General features: G+C 35.7%; 1 protein-coding gene across 1 annotated transcript in view; it reads left to right on the top strand.

Moving 5' to 3' along the window:
• ERLEC1 (endoplasmic reticulum lectin 1) overlaps positions 1–15,094 on the top strand; it is a 54,091-nt gene that overhangs the window by 26,475 nt on the left and 12,522 nt on the right. The window contains exons 9-11 of the mRNA XM_036750711.1: positions 2,880–3,041; positions 3,845–3,904; positions 7,857–7,981. Coding sequence (XP_036606606.1) covers positions 2,880–3,041; positions 3,845–3,904; positions 7,857–7,981 — 347 coding nt within the window. The remainder of the gene's footprint in view (positions 1–2,879; positions 3,042–3,844; positions 3,905–7,856; positions 7,982–15,094) is intronic.

Raw genomic sequence — 15,094 nt, 5'->3', positions numbered from 1 at the left:
AGCATTTAAATGGACATTTAAATATCATTTACAGTGTACCAAAATACTTATCTGCTTTATGAAAGAAAACATGTGTACTCTTTCTTCATCCAGTGACCAAAAATGTCACTCTGGAAGGAGATAAAAATGATATCATATAATGTATAGATTCTTTGAAACATATTAAGAGTTTCCATTCCAGGGGGCAGCTAGGTGGCGCAGTGAGTAGAGCACTGGCACTGGAGTCAGGAGTCAGGAGTTCAAATTCGGCCTCAGACATTTGACACACTAGCTGTGTGACCATGGGCAAGTCACTTAACCCCAATTGCCCTGCCTTCCCCCCTCAAAAAAAAAAACTCAAAGGAGTTTCCATTCCAGATGAAATCCTCACCTATCTTCTTGGTAGCATTCTTAGTACTAGAGCCAGTGTGTTGAGTGGTAGAAAGAGTATTAGATTTAGATTGAAAAAGCCCTATGTTTGAATTCCAGCTTTACTACTTCTGCCTTTGTGACCTTGGACCCATCCCCCTGGAGTTTTGTAAAATTTGAAGGTTGAATTAGGTATCGTCTAGTCCTGTGCGCGTCCTATGGTCTGTTATACTTAAAGGTGACTTCAAGATGCTGAACAAAGTCCCAACTTTCTTGTATTTTTTCAAGGAAGAAGCAGCACAATTTTAGTTGGTATTGTAAAGTTTCCATTTCAGTGAATGAAGTTTTCAAGGAAATGTGGGGTCTAATGCTTTGAAAATATTTTTTCTACCATTTACAACATTTCATATATCCTAAATATGAATATTTCTTGAGTTATATTCTAGGTTCCATTAATGGTTAAAACTGATTTGAATTACTGACATTTTTATAAGCATGGTGAATACATAGCTTTTCTTTTTCAAATTTTAATAGGTGAAGTTCAGTTTGAGCTTCACGCTTTAAATCTACATAATTAAAATTCACTCCACCTCCCACCACTAATTTTTCTTACCCTTTTTTCCCTTCAGCAAAAAATAAGAATATTTTATGTTTGCTTCTGATTTTTTTTAATGTGCTGCCTGGTGGTATACATCACACACATTTAGCAATTACAAAATGGTCTTGACATTTGGGTTTATGAAAGTGAAAACAATATTATAGAAATACAAGCTTACTGCTCTTATTTTCCTTGAGAATGAAATTTTATCTTCTGTCCAAAAGGAGCTGTTGTGACCCTTGTTCATGTTCTATAAAGCATTGAAAGGTTTTGAACAAATCATTGACGTAGTCAGATCTGTATATAAGGAAGATTGATCTGGTATATGAATAGTGAATTAAGGGAAGAAAAAGTTGAGTACAGAAGACCAACTGGGAGGCAGTTGTGATAATCTTAGTAAATGGTAATGAGAGACTTACTGGGTTGGTGACAGTAAAAATAAAAATTCATCAATTTAAGCAAACATTTATCAAGTGCCTACTATGTGCTAGGCATATTACGCTAAGCACTGAGGATACCAATAAGAAAAAGACCATCTTTGCCCTCGAGGAACTTATGCTCTACGGGGGGAAGACAACACACAAAAGGAAGCTGAAAAGCTGGGGAGTGGGGGTATCGCCACCAGGGAGTATCTTGCACTGAGGCTTCATGTATTGTGGAATTAAAACCAAACAGAGCTGCAGATGGAAAGTGGAAAATAGATTCTAAAAAGATTTTTGAAACCAAACCACCTTGATGATTTGATTTCTGTGTTTTCTTATACCCTTGGATCTTTTCTTTCTGTCTCTATTTTCCTTTGCCTGTATCTCCTGTTCTTAAACCATTCTTCAGAGATGCAGTTATCATTGGCAGAGTAAGGAAACAAATAGCCAATAAGCCCATGAGATCACAGACTTAAAGTTTGAAGGGATGTTAAAAGCGAACGCCTTCATTTTTACTGATAAGGAGGCTGAAACCCAGAGAGTTAGGTCATTTAGCTAAGGTGACACAGGGAGTACATGGCAGAGGCAGGATATGAATCCAAGTATTCTAATTCGGTCCTTTTCTCACTGTACCATGATGCTTCTTTAAGAATATTTGTATAAGGCTACATACATGTGTATGTATATATATGTATATATATATATATGTATATATATATATATACATATGTATATGAAAGCAATACTAAAAGACATGAGATTTTAAATCAATGTAGTGATTAATCTTGACTCTGTAAGACTGATAGTGATATAGATGTTCCTCTTCCAGAAATAAAGGGGTGAACTGCTCCCTTTGTGGAGGTTTGGGAAGGCCATGAGTGTTAAACATTTCACATATTTTTGGATTTTTTTCAATGGATCAGTCAGTTTTGCTGATTTTCTTTTCTTCTCCAAAAAATGTTATTTGTCATAGGGATGACTTTCTGAGAGGAGGCTAAGGAGGGATAAAGGTGATATAAGAAACAAAAAATATGAAAAAAAATTTACAAAAAAGAATAATATGTGGCTACTATCCAGCTCCATCTTGGTTGAACATTCACATATCCTGCTCATACCTGGAATGTTTTAACCTACTCACTGCTTAAACAGTTTCAGTAACTGTCCTGTTACTGACACTGTACAGTGTCCTCTGCTTGTTTGTTATCCATCTCAAAGGGCTAACTAAAAGGATCTCTTGTAAATTTAATAAATCTTGGACTGATCACCCTGTTGAGGGAGGTTGTGGGGGGTGGATTGCTGGTGTAGAAATAGGCAATACATTCTGAGATATGGTCAGTGTGTAATTGATTTTGTTTAACCATACCTCTTTATCTGAAGAGAAGATTCTTTGAGGGGCCGAGATAATTGGGAAGTGACAGCACTAGTGGGAGTTAGGGGGAGCATAAGGCATCAGTGTAACATTTTTAAAGTGTACATGGAGAGCCCTTAAAGATTCATGTGCTTAATTTCAGGAAGAACCACATTCAACTAAAGAAGACAAATTTACCTCCATGTCAAAACCAGTTGCTCTTGGCACTCATCAACTACTCACTGTTGGCACAACACATATCTCCAAACTGACTGATGACCAACTTATAAAGGAATTTCTTAGTGGCTCTTACTGTTTTCATGGGGTGAGAAGTGAATTATTAAACTCTTAAATTGAAAGTTTTAATTTTTAGGGACTTGCTAACTGTACATCGACAGGATTAAAAATTGAAAGATGTGCTTGTCTTAGGAAACTTAAAATTTTCTGGGAAACATCCAATCAGGATTTTTCCAATTAAAATTGGTTAGTGACAACAATGTAACCTGAAGGTGTTATGCTTTATCAATTCATGTCAATTAACTCTTATCTTAAACAGAAATCAATTACTTTGAAAAATTGTATATGAACTAGAACAACTTCCATGGTGGACACAAATCACAGTTTATTTTTTGTCTTAATTTAAATGGTGAAATTTATTTGATTTCTGATTGTGTAGTAGGATGCTAGGACTAAATAAATATAACTAAATGCCTAATGCAGTAAATGTTACTAGGCTCTGATATTTTCTAGTTTTGAAAGTACATTAAGGTGGAAAATTTTAATCTTTTTTAACTTATTTTCCTAAGATATGCTACTTCATTGCCTAAGTTAGTTTATGCCTGATGATTAAAATAGCGGTTGCATTATATGTATTCCTGCTGACACAGTGGTAAAAAATGAGGAGAAAAATGGGAAGATGCATTCTGTTTTAATATTACTAATATTTCCATTGCCAACTATATTTCCCTTATCTTTGTTCACATCCTTTATATCATTGTCATAATCAAAAAAACATTTTGTCAAACATCTTTTCTACAGTGTAAGTAGAGCTGATTTCACTGTATTTCTCACTTGTACTGAGAGCCCCCTGAAACTGTCACTAACATTTTCTTTTTCACTATCTCTTAGGGTGTAGGTTGGTGGAAATATGAATTTTGCTATGGCAAACATGTTCATCAGTACCATGAGGTATGTAATAGTATTTATGTTATTATACCACTAGACAAATTAAAGTTATTTTTATTTCATGAAACAGTTGGTATCATTAGAAAAAGCTGATTAGATCATCCATAAAGTCTGAAAGATGAAGGACTAGCTATTAATTTTGAGCCAATCACTTTAAAGTTTGGTCTTGGGATCATTTATTACTGTGGGCATGTAAAAATCATTTTGTGTATGGGAATGAAAATTTTATGTTAGTCTAATGTCTAAGATAACCTGATGTATGGGCAGTGAGTTGTAATGGATAAAGGGATAGACTGGGAGCTAGGCGGACTTGGGTTCAAATGTTGCTTCTGATTAACTACCTAACAAGGGCATATCACTTAACCTCTCAGAGCCTCAGTTTGCTTGGTAACAAAATAGGGATGATAATACCCATATTACATACAAGGGCATTTAGGTGGCACAGTGCATAGAGCATCAGGCCTGAAGGCAGGAAGACCTGCATTCAAATCCAGCCTCAGACACTGTGTGACACTGAGCCAGTCACTTAACCTCTTTTTGCCTCAGTTTCCTCATCTCTAAAATGCGGATAATAATAGCACCTACCTTTCAGGATTGTTGTGAGGATCAAATGAAATAATAATTGTAAGACACTTAGCACAAGGCCTGGCACATAATAAGTGCTGTATAAATGTTAGCTGTTATAGCTAGCTCTAAGTGTTGTTGTGAGGCCCAAAAGACATCATATTTGTAAAACTCTTTGCAAACATTAAAGTGTCAGACATCAAAAGTATTATTTCCTGATAAAGTCCTAAAGTTTAGATTTGATGCAAGTCGTGGAAATATATTTTATGGTAAGATTAGTGTTTTATGTAGTGCATTATAAAAATTAAGTAACAGGTAAAATAGGAAACTGATATGTGAACACAGTTAATAAATCTGGTCAGACTAAGCCAGTTACTCTGAAAATAGATCTGTTATATATTAAAGTCATGGTAACAATAAGAGTAACTATAGTTAGACTATAAATATTATAAACATTAAAATTGGTATTACTTTTCCATACATTATCTCATTTGAAAAAAGTAAAAATAAAATCTTAAATTTGTCATTATTCCCTTCTTTTCCCTTCTTCAATTAATTAGCATTTGTTAAGCATCTACTGTGTGCCAAGTACTATATAAGGCATTGGGGATACAATGACAAAAAAAAATCACTTTTCTCAAAAAAAAATTGTATTATATTACACCAGGGAATACAGGATAGAAAGATATATTGATTGATAGAGAATTTATTAAGTGCTTATGAATTGCAAGAACAGAGAGAAGACCAACTTGACTGAACCAGAGAGTAAAAAAAGCAAAATAAATGTGTAGTGAGGATAGAAAGATAGATTGGGGCTAGATTTTGAAGGGCTTTAAAAGTTAAACAGAAGAGTTTATATTTTTATCCTATAGGCAATACGGAGCCAATGGAATTTGATTAAGGGGCTAGGGCGTAAGTATTCATGGAAAATACATTTCTGGACTCAAGGTCCCTTAGGTGGCAGCTTTTTATGTTCCAACCTTTTTGTGTCATATAGTATTTACCTCTTTGGAACTTTTGTGGTGTTAATAAGATAAAAAGATTACTTTTTAATTAATAAGGGAAAATGTGGGTAAGGGGAGAAAATACTTTTCTGGTGATAGCAAAACAAATTTTATATGGAATGGATATTCTTCCAGCCTAGGCAAGGTGTCTTAAAGTCTAAGGAAATTTAGCAGAAACCATTTTTTCCCCATATGAAGAGGAGTGGGAGGCCAAGGGGTGATATGGATAGAGTAGGAATGAAAGGAAAAAGGAAGGAGGGGAAGGAAGAAAGAAAAGATCACAGGCTAATTGAGGCATCTTTTAAAAAAAAAAGAAAGCAGAAGAGAACAGAAAAAAAAACAGGAAGAAATATAGACAAGCAAGACAGCTTTGAAAGCTACAGATTGAATTTATCACATACTTTCTAAGAAAAGCAAGCTGTACATAATAGAGATCTGCAGTTTCATGTACAGCCCTCTTTTTAACATTACATTCAGAATAATTTTATTTTAGAGCTACCTACCCTTCATCCCCTTAACTTTAGAGAGAACCATATTTGAACCATCCCAGATAAATAAGACATTCTCCGATCTAGTAATTTTTATTGAATTATTCGGTAAATCAGCAAGCACTAAAGTAACACAAAGCAATATTTAATACAGTATTTAGTGCAATTTAGTGTAATATTTAAGTGACAAAAAGTGATATAGACAATAAATAATAGCAAAGTTCAGAGAATGGGATATGAAAGGGGCCTGGATCAATTAGGGATGGTATTATAGAGGAGATGAAACTGGAGCTGAAAAGTCAAGGATAGATGGAATTTGGATAAGTAGGCTGTTGGACAGGGCATTCAAAGTGAGGCAAACAATATGAGCAAAGTGTTGACATTACAAATAAGTATGACATGTTTAGTGAATGGTATGGAAACTAGTTTGACTGGTACCTGAAAGAAGAGTTGGGGATAAAATCGGAAAAGTTGGCTGAGACCAAGTTATCAAGAGTCTTGAGTTTCAGGCTCAGGAATTTGGACTTTATTTTTTTGGAATTAGAAAGCTGTTGAAGATGTTTGCCTAGAAAAAAAGCATGATAAAATTAAGTACCTTAAGAAGATTAGATTGGCAACATAAATATTTTTGTTTCTTAATAGTTAGAAGTAGCCAGAATGCCTCAGGAATAAATGGGCACCCCCTCATTTGAGATCTTCAAACAAATGTTGAATAAGCACTTTAGAATATTGGTAGAGGGCTTCTTGTTCAGGGCTGAGTTGTACTATTGGCTGCTGTAATCAAAAAAATACCACAAATTCATGAGACATCCATTGCAGCTGGATTTATTACAAGACAAATGAACATGAATGTGGAACCCCTATACAGGTGCAAGGGGATTGCAGTTCAAACAGAAGCTTGCATATTTATGAAATCGCAACAGAGAGGAGGAGGAGCATCAGTCTCCTCCTAAATAGGAGTGGCATAAGAGAAGGAAAAGAGCAGTAGAGGTGAGGAAAGGATTAATCCCCTTCCAAAGGAAAGGAGAAAAGCAATCAATGGCAAAAGCCATATTCTTTTCCCTTGGGAACTGCCTGACCATGAAGATAGGAATCTCTGCTTATCTACAAGGGTCCCAGCTGCACAGAGTTTCTCAGAGCTGTGTAAACTGACTGGCACTTGTTTTTGCTTGCTGATTTGACTCCCAAGGACACACAAGGAGTCCCCTGGGAGTACAAACAACCAAAGTATGTCCTTGACATGTTCAGGACCTCCTGTGTACTCCAGGTCCATTGTTTCTGGAAAATATGGCAACTCAAGAAGACAAGTTCAGGGGGCCTCTTAATACCATTCAGTTCCCTTCCAACTCTTAAAATTCTGTGATTGAGTCTACAGGAGAGTTGGAAGGGAGAGGGGCCACTTAAGAGGTAGTTGCTATTCTCAAGGTTGATAGAAATCATTTGTTTTTATGTAGTGTTTTATAGTGTACTGAGCCCTTTACATCAATTGTAGCTATCTTTTGATTCTCAAAAGTCAGTTGGTCCAGTAGGTGAAGTGATTTCCCCAAAGTTACATATTTAGTGAGTGACAGAGTCCTAATGGTCCTAAGCCATTGCCTTTTCCCACTACATTATAGCTTCTTCCTTAGCAATTGAAATGGAGAGGGAGAGACAGATGTTAGAGATGTTTCAAAGGAAGTGTTGGTATTGATGGTTATGGAGGAAGAAGAGGAACCAGAGAACTTTTTGTAATCTGGGTGACTAAGAGAATGGTGGTGCCATTAATGAAAAGATAATTTGAGAGGGGCATCTAATTCAGAGTGAAGATGGTAAATTTTGGATGTGTTAGGTTTAAGGAATGGCTGTCTGAACAGATGTATTTAATAGGTAGTTGATCACAAGCATTTTTCCATATTTTAGGATAAGGAAATTGGAAAAACATCTGTAATTGTGGGAACATGGAACAAAGAAGAGCATATTGAATGGGCAAAGAAGAATACTGCTAGAGCCTATCATCTCCGAGACGATGGTACACAAATAGTTAGGTAAAGTCCGAAAAAGAACAAAGAAAAATCAGAGGGTGATGTTGAAAATGTGAATGTTTTCATTTACAACTTCAAGATTTCTAATTTCTCAATTAGGATATTACATTATATTAGAATCTACAAGACATAGAATAGGTATGTGGCTGCTCTGGTGCTTTCGTAACTACACTCCTTTGGACTGGGTCCAAAGGAACTCCATGCTATTATAGTGAGGTTTCAATACATTTAGTACCTTTTCCTCTTAAAAAGTGGTATCATATGCCTTAAATGATCCCTCTTGATTATCAGACTTAATGACTTGGCTAGTAACCCTGCTTTCCAGCTGCAAGTTAAATGTCAGTCTTCAGTCCTGGGAAAAAATGGGGAAACATCTGATTTTTGACTGCATTTTTTCTTTTGCTTCTCAGGCTCTAAGTTTAACCTTTGAGGAGCTGATTATATTGAGAGGCTCTGCTTTCTGAATGTGCTGGATTTTCTAGCCGATTAGAAATCTTGTTTCTTAGTCTTACAAATATTAGGTATAAACCTTCTGCTTCTTTTGTTTTTCATATCAGTGTGTGATTTGAATTGTAAGTTGTATTCTGACTTGAGCTGGTAAGTAAACTTCATAAAATTTTAGAGGGATATTCCATAAATTAACAAAAATAAGAAACAGGATCTTCGCAACAAGGATAACAACTAAAATTTATATCTCACTCATTGTGTGCCAGGTGCTATGCTAAACTTTTGGCAGTTACTGTCTCATTTGATCCTCACAACAACCTTGGTAAATAGGTACTATTATTATCCCCATTTTGCAGATGAGGAAACTGAAGCAAACAGAGCTTAAGTGACTTGACTGGGTTCACACAGCTAGTAAGTGTCTGAGGCTGGATTTGAACTCAGGTCTTACTGACTCCAAGCCCAACATTCTATCCACTGTATCACCTAGAGAAGTTAAATGACTTGCTGAAGATCACAGGTAGTATTTGCAGAGACAGAATTCAAACTCAGGTCCTTTAATCATTCAGCTTTTCAAACTTAGCATTTTCCCCCATTATGCTATGAAAATAAATGGGCTCTTCATTAATTCAGTAAGTAAAACCAATTTAAAACCAAGAGTCAGTTATCTGCAATGGAGAAACACTAGAGGCCTTTCTAGTAAGATGAGATATAAAGCAAGAAAGTCCATTTTCACCAGTTACTTGATATAGTTCTAGAATTGCTACCTCTGTCAATAACATAAAAAAAATTTGAGGGAACAAGAAAAAAAATCGTTTTTATAGAAATGATGGTTTACTTAGAGAACCCTAGAGATTTAACCCCTCAAAAAATGAAACAGTAACTTGAGTAAAGTAACAGGCTATAAACCTCAAGATGACATTGGCTTTTTTGGAAGCTTCATCATGCTGTAGAATTATATTGAGTTTTCAAAACAACTCTCGCCTATCCATACCTTCCCCTAAATTATACTTGTGAAGCAGATTTTTTTTGTACCCAAGTATAAGACTTTATCTCTTTTGAATTTCTTCTTTCTAGATTGAGCCCAATACTAACCCAAAGGCTCAAGGCCTTTCAAGGTCCTTTTGGATACTAAATCTGTCACCCATTGGGTTAGCTATCCCTCTAAGCTCTGTGTCATCTGCATATCTAATGAGCATCTATGCCTTTATCCAAGTCATTGATAAAAATGTTAAATATAACAGAGCTAAACAGAGAATTCTGGAGTACTCCATTGGAGACCTCCTGCCATGTTGATATTGAACCAATAACAGCTACTCCTTGAATCTAGTCACCTAACCCATTCTGAATCTATCTGATTGTCTATTCCATATCTTTCCATCTTGTCCATAGGAATAGCATGAGATATTTATCAGAAATTTTGCTAAAATCAAGGCAATCTAGGTCCATATCATTCCCTTAATATATTAGTTTAGAATCCTATCAAAAAAGAATATGAATTTAATTTAGGATGAAACCATGATTGCTTTTTGTAATCATTGCTTCCCTTTCCAGATATTCAGTCATCTCTTTTATGAGCCATTCTAGGATTTTCCCAAGAATCAAAGTTATTCTCATTGACCTATAGTTCACACTTTTATTTTTTTGAAAATCATAACTTTACCCTCCTCTATTCTTGTGCTACATCTCCTGTTTTCCATGATTTTTTTCAAAAAACACTGATTCAGTAGTTACATCTGCCAGTTCTTTCAGAATCCAAGGATATCATTCATCTGGCTAGGTAAGCAGCCTGACTTTAACAATATTTTCTTACTAATCTTGATCATTAGCTCCCTGCTAGCCATTTTATTACATCATTTCCAATGCAACAGTCATTCTCTTCCACAAACTCAGAAACAAAATGAAAATTATTTGTCAAATGCCATCATCTCATCCAGCTGAAGCTGGAGGCTTTTTTGGCTCTCCTTTTTCTTTCATAATAGCTTTTAAAATTCCCTTTTTGTTGTTCTTACCTTTTTCATCAAACTCAGCTCATTGTGAATTTTTGTACTTTTTTTTTTTTTTTTACAGAATCATACTATGCATATTCATTCATCTTCTGTTACCTGGTCTTGCTTCCATCTTATGTACAGTACCTATAAAAATCTAAGTTACTGAGTTTCCTTTGCATTCACAACAATCTCTTCAGATAAATCCCATTTTCCGTTATTGACACTGTTTCCCTGTAAGTCTTCAAAAGTCCATCCTTGAGCAACTCTCATTCCTCCTGGGCTGACTTCCCTGAAGCATTTTATTCCATGGGATCCTACCTGTCTTTCCTCTGAACTTCCCCAAAATCTAGGGTGCTTGTAAAGTCAAGTCAACCCAACAAGTATTTCTTAAGGACTTACTATGTGCCAGTTAGACTATGCCAAGATTTCCTCTCCTCTGTCAGAAACTGAGTGGTTGCTTCCCATTGTTTCCTCCTTACTTCCTATTAGTAAGAATCAGATCCAAATTGGTTGCACTCTCTACCTTTTGAAGGGTAAAATTATCACTAGAGTAAATAAAGAAGTTATTAACTACTCCTCTTATGGCAGAGACAGAGCTCCAACAGATGACTGGATAATTTAAGATTGTTATTGTATCATGATGCCTCTGTTCTCACCTTGTTTTGTTTCCAAAACTCCTCATCCATTCCCTCTTTCCATCAAGGTGCCCTGTAGTATACTTTAGTTGACAAAATCACTTTTTTTTCTCCATCCTACCCATATACAATGCTCTCCTTTTTGGTCTCTGGATTTCCTCCCATTGGTATACCTTTTTAGTAGACAATTATCTACGGAACAAATTAGGTACGTATTTCCAGAAGCAAATAAACATAGTAGCATGTTTGGGTTTTATAAACCCAGAGACTTCAACCACTGGCATAGGGACTCACTATTCAACAAAAACTACTGGGAAAAGTGGAAAGGAGTCTGGCAGAAATTATGTTTAGACCAGCATCTCACACAGTATGCTTCAATTAGCACCAAATGGTTATATGACCTGCATATAAACAAGTCCATATCATAAACAGGTTAAAAGAACAAGGAAAGAGATGGGTTTTACAACTATAGATAAAGGAAGGGCTCTTGATCAAAAAAAGGATAAAGAGGATCCCAGAATATAAAAATGGACAGTTGTTATTACATAAAATTGAACAGCTTTTGCACAGACAAAGCAATGCAATTAAAATTAGAAAGGAAAGGAGTTTCAGCTAAGATGATGGCATGATCAGTAGTATACAGCTCAGCTCTCAGATACTCTAGCAAGGGTATAGAAAAACAGCTCATGATTGAGAAATCTAAGGAAAAAAATGATAATAAGCATTTTTCTAGCCCAGGTTTACATAAAGAGATATCCAGAAGCCTGCAGGCACTGTGAATTATGTCCAGCCAGAAAAGCCCAGCCTCAGAACAGAATATTGAAGCCTTTACAGACTTGTAAGTCTGGGGTGAGCAAGGAAAAACTGAACCTAACAGCAGTTTACCTCAGGGTAAGAAGATGGGAACACAAACCAGGAGCAAGCCATTAATATTTGGAAACTGTGGCTTTGTAATCTGATTCCAGACAAGGACTGAGAGCCTGAAAAGCTCAGACAACAATCAGACTACACCCTGGGACTCTGAAAGTTTGCCATTCACTCGCCTAAGACACCCCTGAGTTCCTTGAAGAACACAACACTCAGTACCCAGAAAAAAACATTGAAAAGATCCCAAATAAGAACCCAGCAAGGCTCCCACATTTCTTCAGAAGTACTAGAGTACTAATTTTGGAGAAAATGCGTAAATAGAAGAAGATACTATTGTTAAAGAAATACTGTGGATCCAAGGTTGGCCAAAGAACAATACCAGAAGAGGAGAATACACAATTTCTCCAAGCAAAGCCTCAAACAAAAACACAGCTTGGCCATGAGATCTACCAGAAAACCTGCAGTTGAAGCAAGAGCTAAAAATTATGAATGAAATGGGAACTAAAGAGGAAAGGAATGGCAATGAAGTGAGAGATCAGCACTAAGAATTGGAAGATTAAACAATGTAGGATAAGGAGGTACAACCTTTATAATAGACTCCTTGAACTTTATAATGAATCGAAAAGAAATCACTGACTCCGTGAGACAAGAAAAAGTATTAGAACTAAAACAAGATAAAACAAAAGAGAATGTACATTATCTACTATCAAAAACAACTGACCCAGAAAACCAAGTCACAGGGAGATAACATAAAAATTATCAGACTACCTGAAAATCACTATTTTTTTTAAGAAAGCCTGAATACCATATTTCAGGAAATCATGAATGGAAGCTACCTAGACATATTAGAACCACAGGACAAAATTAAAATGGAAATAATCCCAGAGTTCCTTCCCAGAAAAAGCACCTAAAAATAAAAATCCTGAGAACATCTTAGCCAAAATCCAGAGCTTCAGAGGAAAAGAAAAAGTACTATCAACAGCTACAAAGAAGAAGTTCAAATACCTAGGAGCCACAGTTCAGATAGCACAAGATTTGACAGTCTACCACAGTGGAGATGAGAACTTGGAATATGATATTCCAAAAGGCAAAAAGATAAAGGTATACTACCAAGAATAATTTGCTGGGCAGAACTAATAATTCTAATAGATCTTCAATGAAAGAAGAATCTAAGCATTCCTGGTGAGAATACCTGAGTGCAGTATAAACTTTGAAATATAAACATAGGGGCCAAGAGAAACATAGAAAGGTAAATACACTTGAGCATTTGGAAAGCACTATAGGATAAATTTACATTCTAACAGGAGAAGAAACAAGAACCCTAAGTCTTCAGAGGTCTTAGATAGAGTTAAATACAAAGGCAGGCCTGTGTATGGTTTTGTTATGTTTTGATGATCTAAGAGAGTAGATGGAACAAGGGTACAGAGAAGGAGACCACCCAGAGTAGAGAGAAAATAGAAATGGAGCAGAAGTAGACCATATCAATCATAGATTATTAATGTTGCACACAGACCTCTATCCCAGTCCTCTTCTTTGTAAAGGGGGAGGGGTGTTGGGGGCAAAGGAAAATATATAGGGCAGTAAGATAGGGGAAATACACAACTAACAGTCCTAACCAAAAATATGAATGGGGTGAGCTCACTTTTAAAACCTGAAGAGGATAACAGAATGGATTAAAAGGCATATTCCAACAACATGTTTATAATAACACACTTGAAACAGAGTCACACAGTTAAAATTAGGGGATGCAGCAAAATCTGTTATCCGTAATACTCATGATCTTAGACAAGGTAATAGTAGATATGGACTTGATTAAAAGAGTTAATAGGGAAACCACATGCTTAAAGGCAATACAGATAATGAAACCAGAATTAATACTTAATATATATGCACCAAATGATATATCATCTAAATATTTAAAGGAAAAGTTGATGGCTTTACAGAGGGAAATGGACAGTAAAATTGTAATAGTTAAGGACCTCAGGATACTCTTTGTAAAACAATAATAATAGCTAGCATTTATTAAGCACCTGCTTTGTGACTGCTGCCATGAAATTAAAAGACTCTCCTTGGTAGGAAAACTATGGCAAATCAGGAGAGCGCTCTAAAAAGCAGATACATCACATTACCAACAAAGGTCTATAGAGTCAAAGCTATAATTTTTCTAGTAGAAATGTATGGCAGTGAGAGTTGCTCTATAAGGAAAGCTGGAGAAGATTTTTGAGTGTTCCTTAGACAGCAAGGAGATCAATATTTACAGAAATTAACTCGACTACTAATCAGGATAAATACTAAAGCTGACTCTTAAATACCGTGGCCACATAATGAGAAGACAGGACTCATGGGAAAAGACTGATTCTGGGAAAGATTGAAGGCAAAAGGAAAAGGGGGCAGCAAAGGAGGAGATGGATAAATGATGTCATGGAAGCAGCAAACATGAGCTTGGACTGACTTTGAGATAGTGGAGGACAGAAGGGCCTGGCATGCTATGATTCACAAGATCATGAAGAGTTGGTCACAACTGAACAACAACAGTGTGCCAGGCACTTTACAAATATTACTTCATTTGATCCTCATAACAACCCTAGGAGGTAGGTGCTATTATCTCCATTTTACAGATGAGAAAGTTGAGACAAACAAGTTAAATGATTTGCCCAAGGTCACACAGCTAGTAAGTGTCTGAGGAGGGGATTTTTAATTCAAATTTTCCTGATTCCAGGACCATCACTATATCTATACTTTCATCTAGACAGATCTGACATAAAGATAAACAAAAACGAAATTAAGGACCTCAATGGAATTTTAGAAAAACTAGATATAATAGCTCTCAGATGATTACTAAATGAAAATAGAAAAGAAGCATTTCTCAGCTCATGGCATTTTTACAAAAACTATATATCAGGGAATAAAAACCTGACAAAGAAATGCAGAAAAGCAGAATTTTAAGCATATTTTATGGCTCACAGTACAGTAAAATTATGTTCAATGAAGGGCTATTTAAAAATATTAAAATTATTTCAAGACTAAGAATTCTAAAGAATTGGTGGGTCAAAGAATAAATCATAGAAACATTAGACCATTTCATCAAAGAAAATTAGAACAGTGAAATGATAAAACTTTGGTGAAGCAACTAAAGCAGTCCTTAAGGGGAAATTTATACCACAAAATGCTTTCATCAG

This window comes from Trichosurus vulpecula, chromosome 3 (assembly GCF_011100635.1).
Source record: "Trichosurus vulpecula isolate mTriVul1 chromosome 3, mTriVul1.pri, whole genome shotgun sequence".
In the NCBI taxonomy this organism is placed as follows: Eukaryota; Metazoa; Chordata; class Mammalia; order Diprotodontia; family Phalangeridae; genus Trichosurus; species Trichosurus vulpecula.
This window is presented reverse-complemented; position numbering and strand designations above follow the sequence as displayed.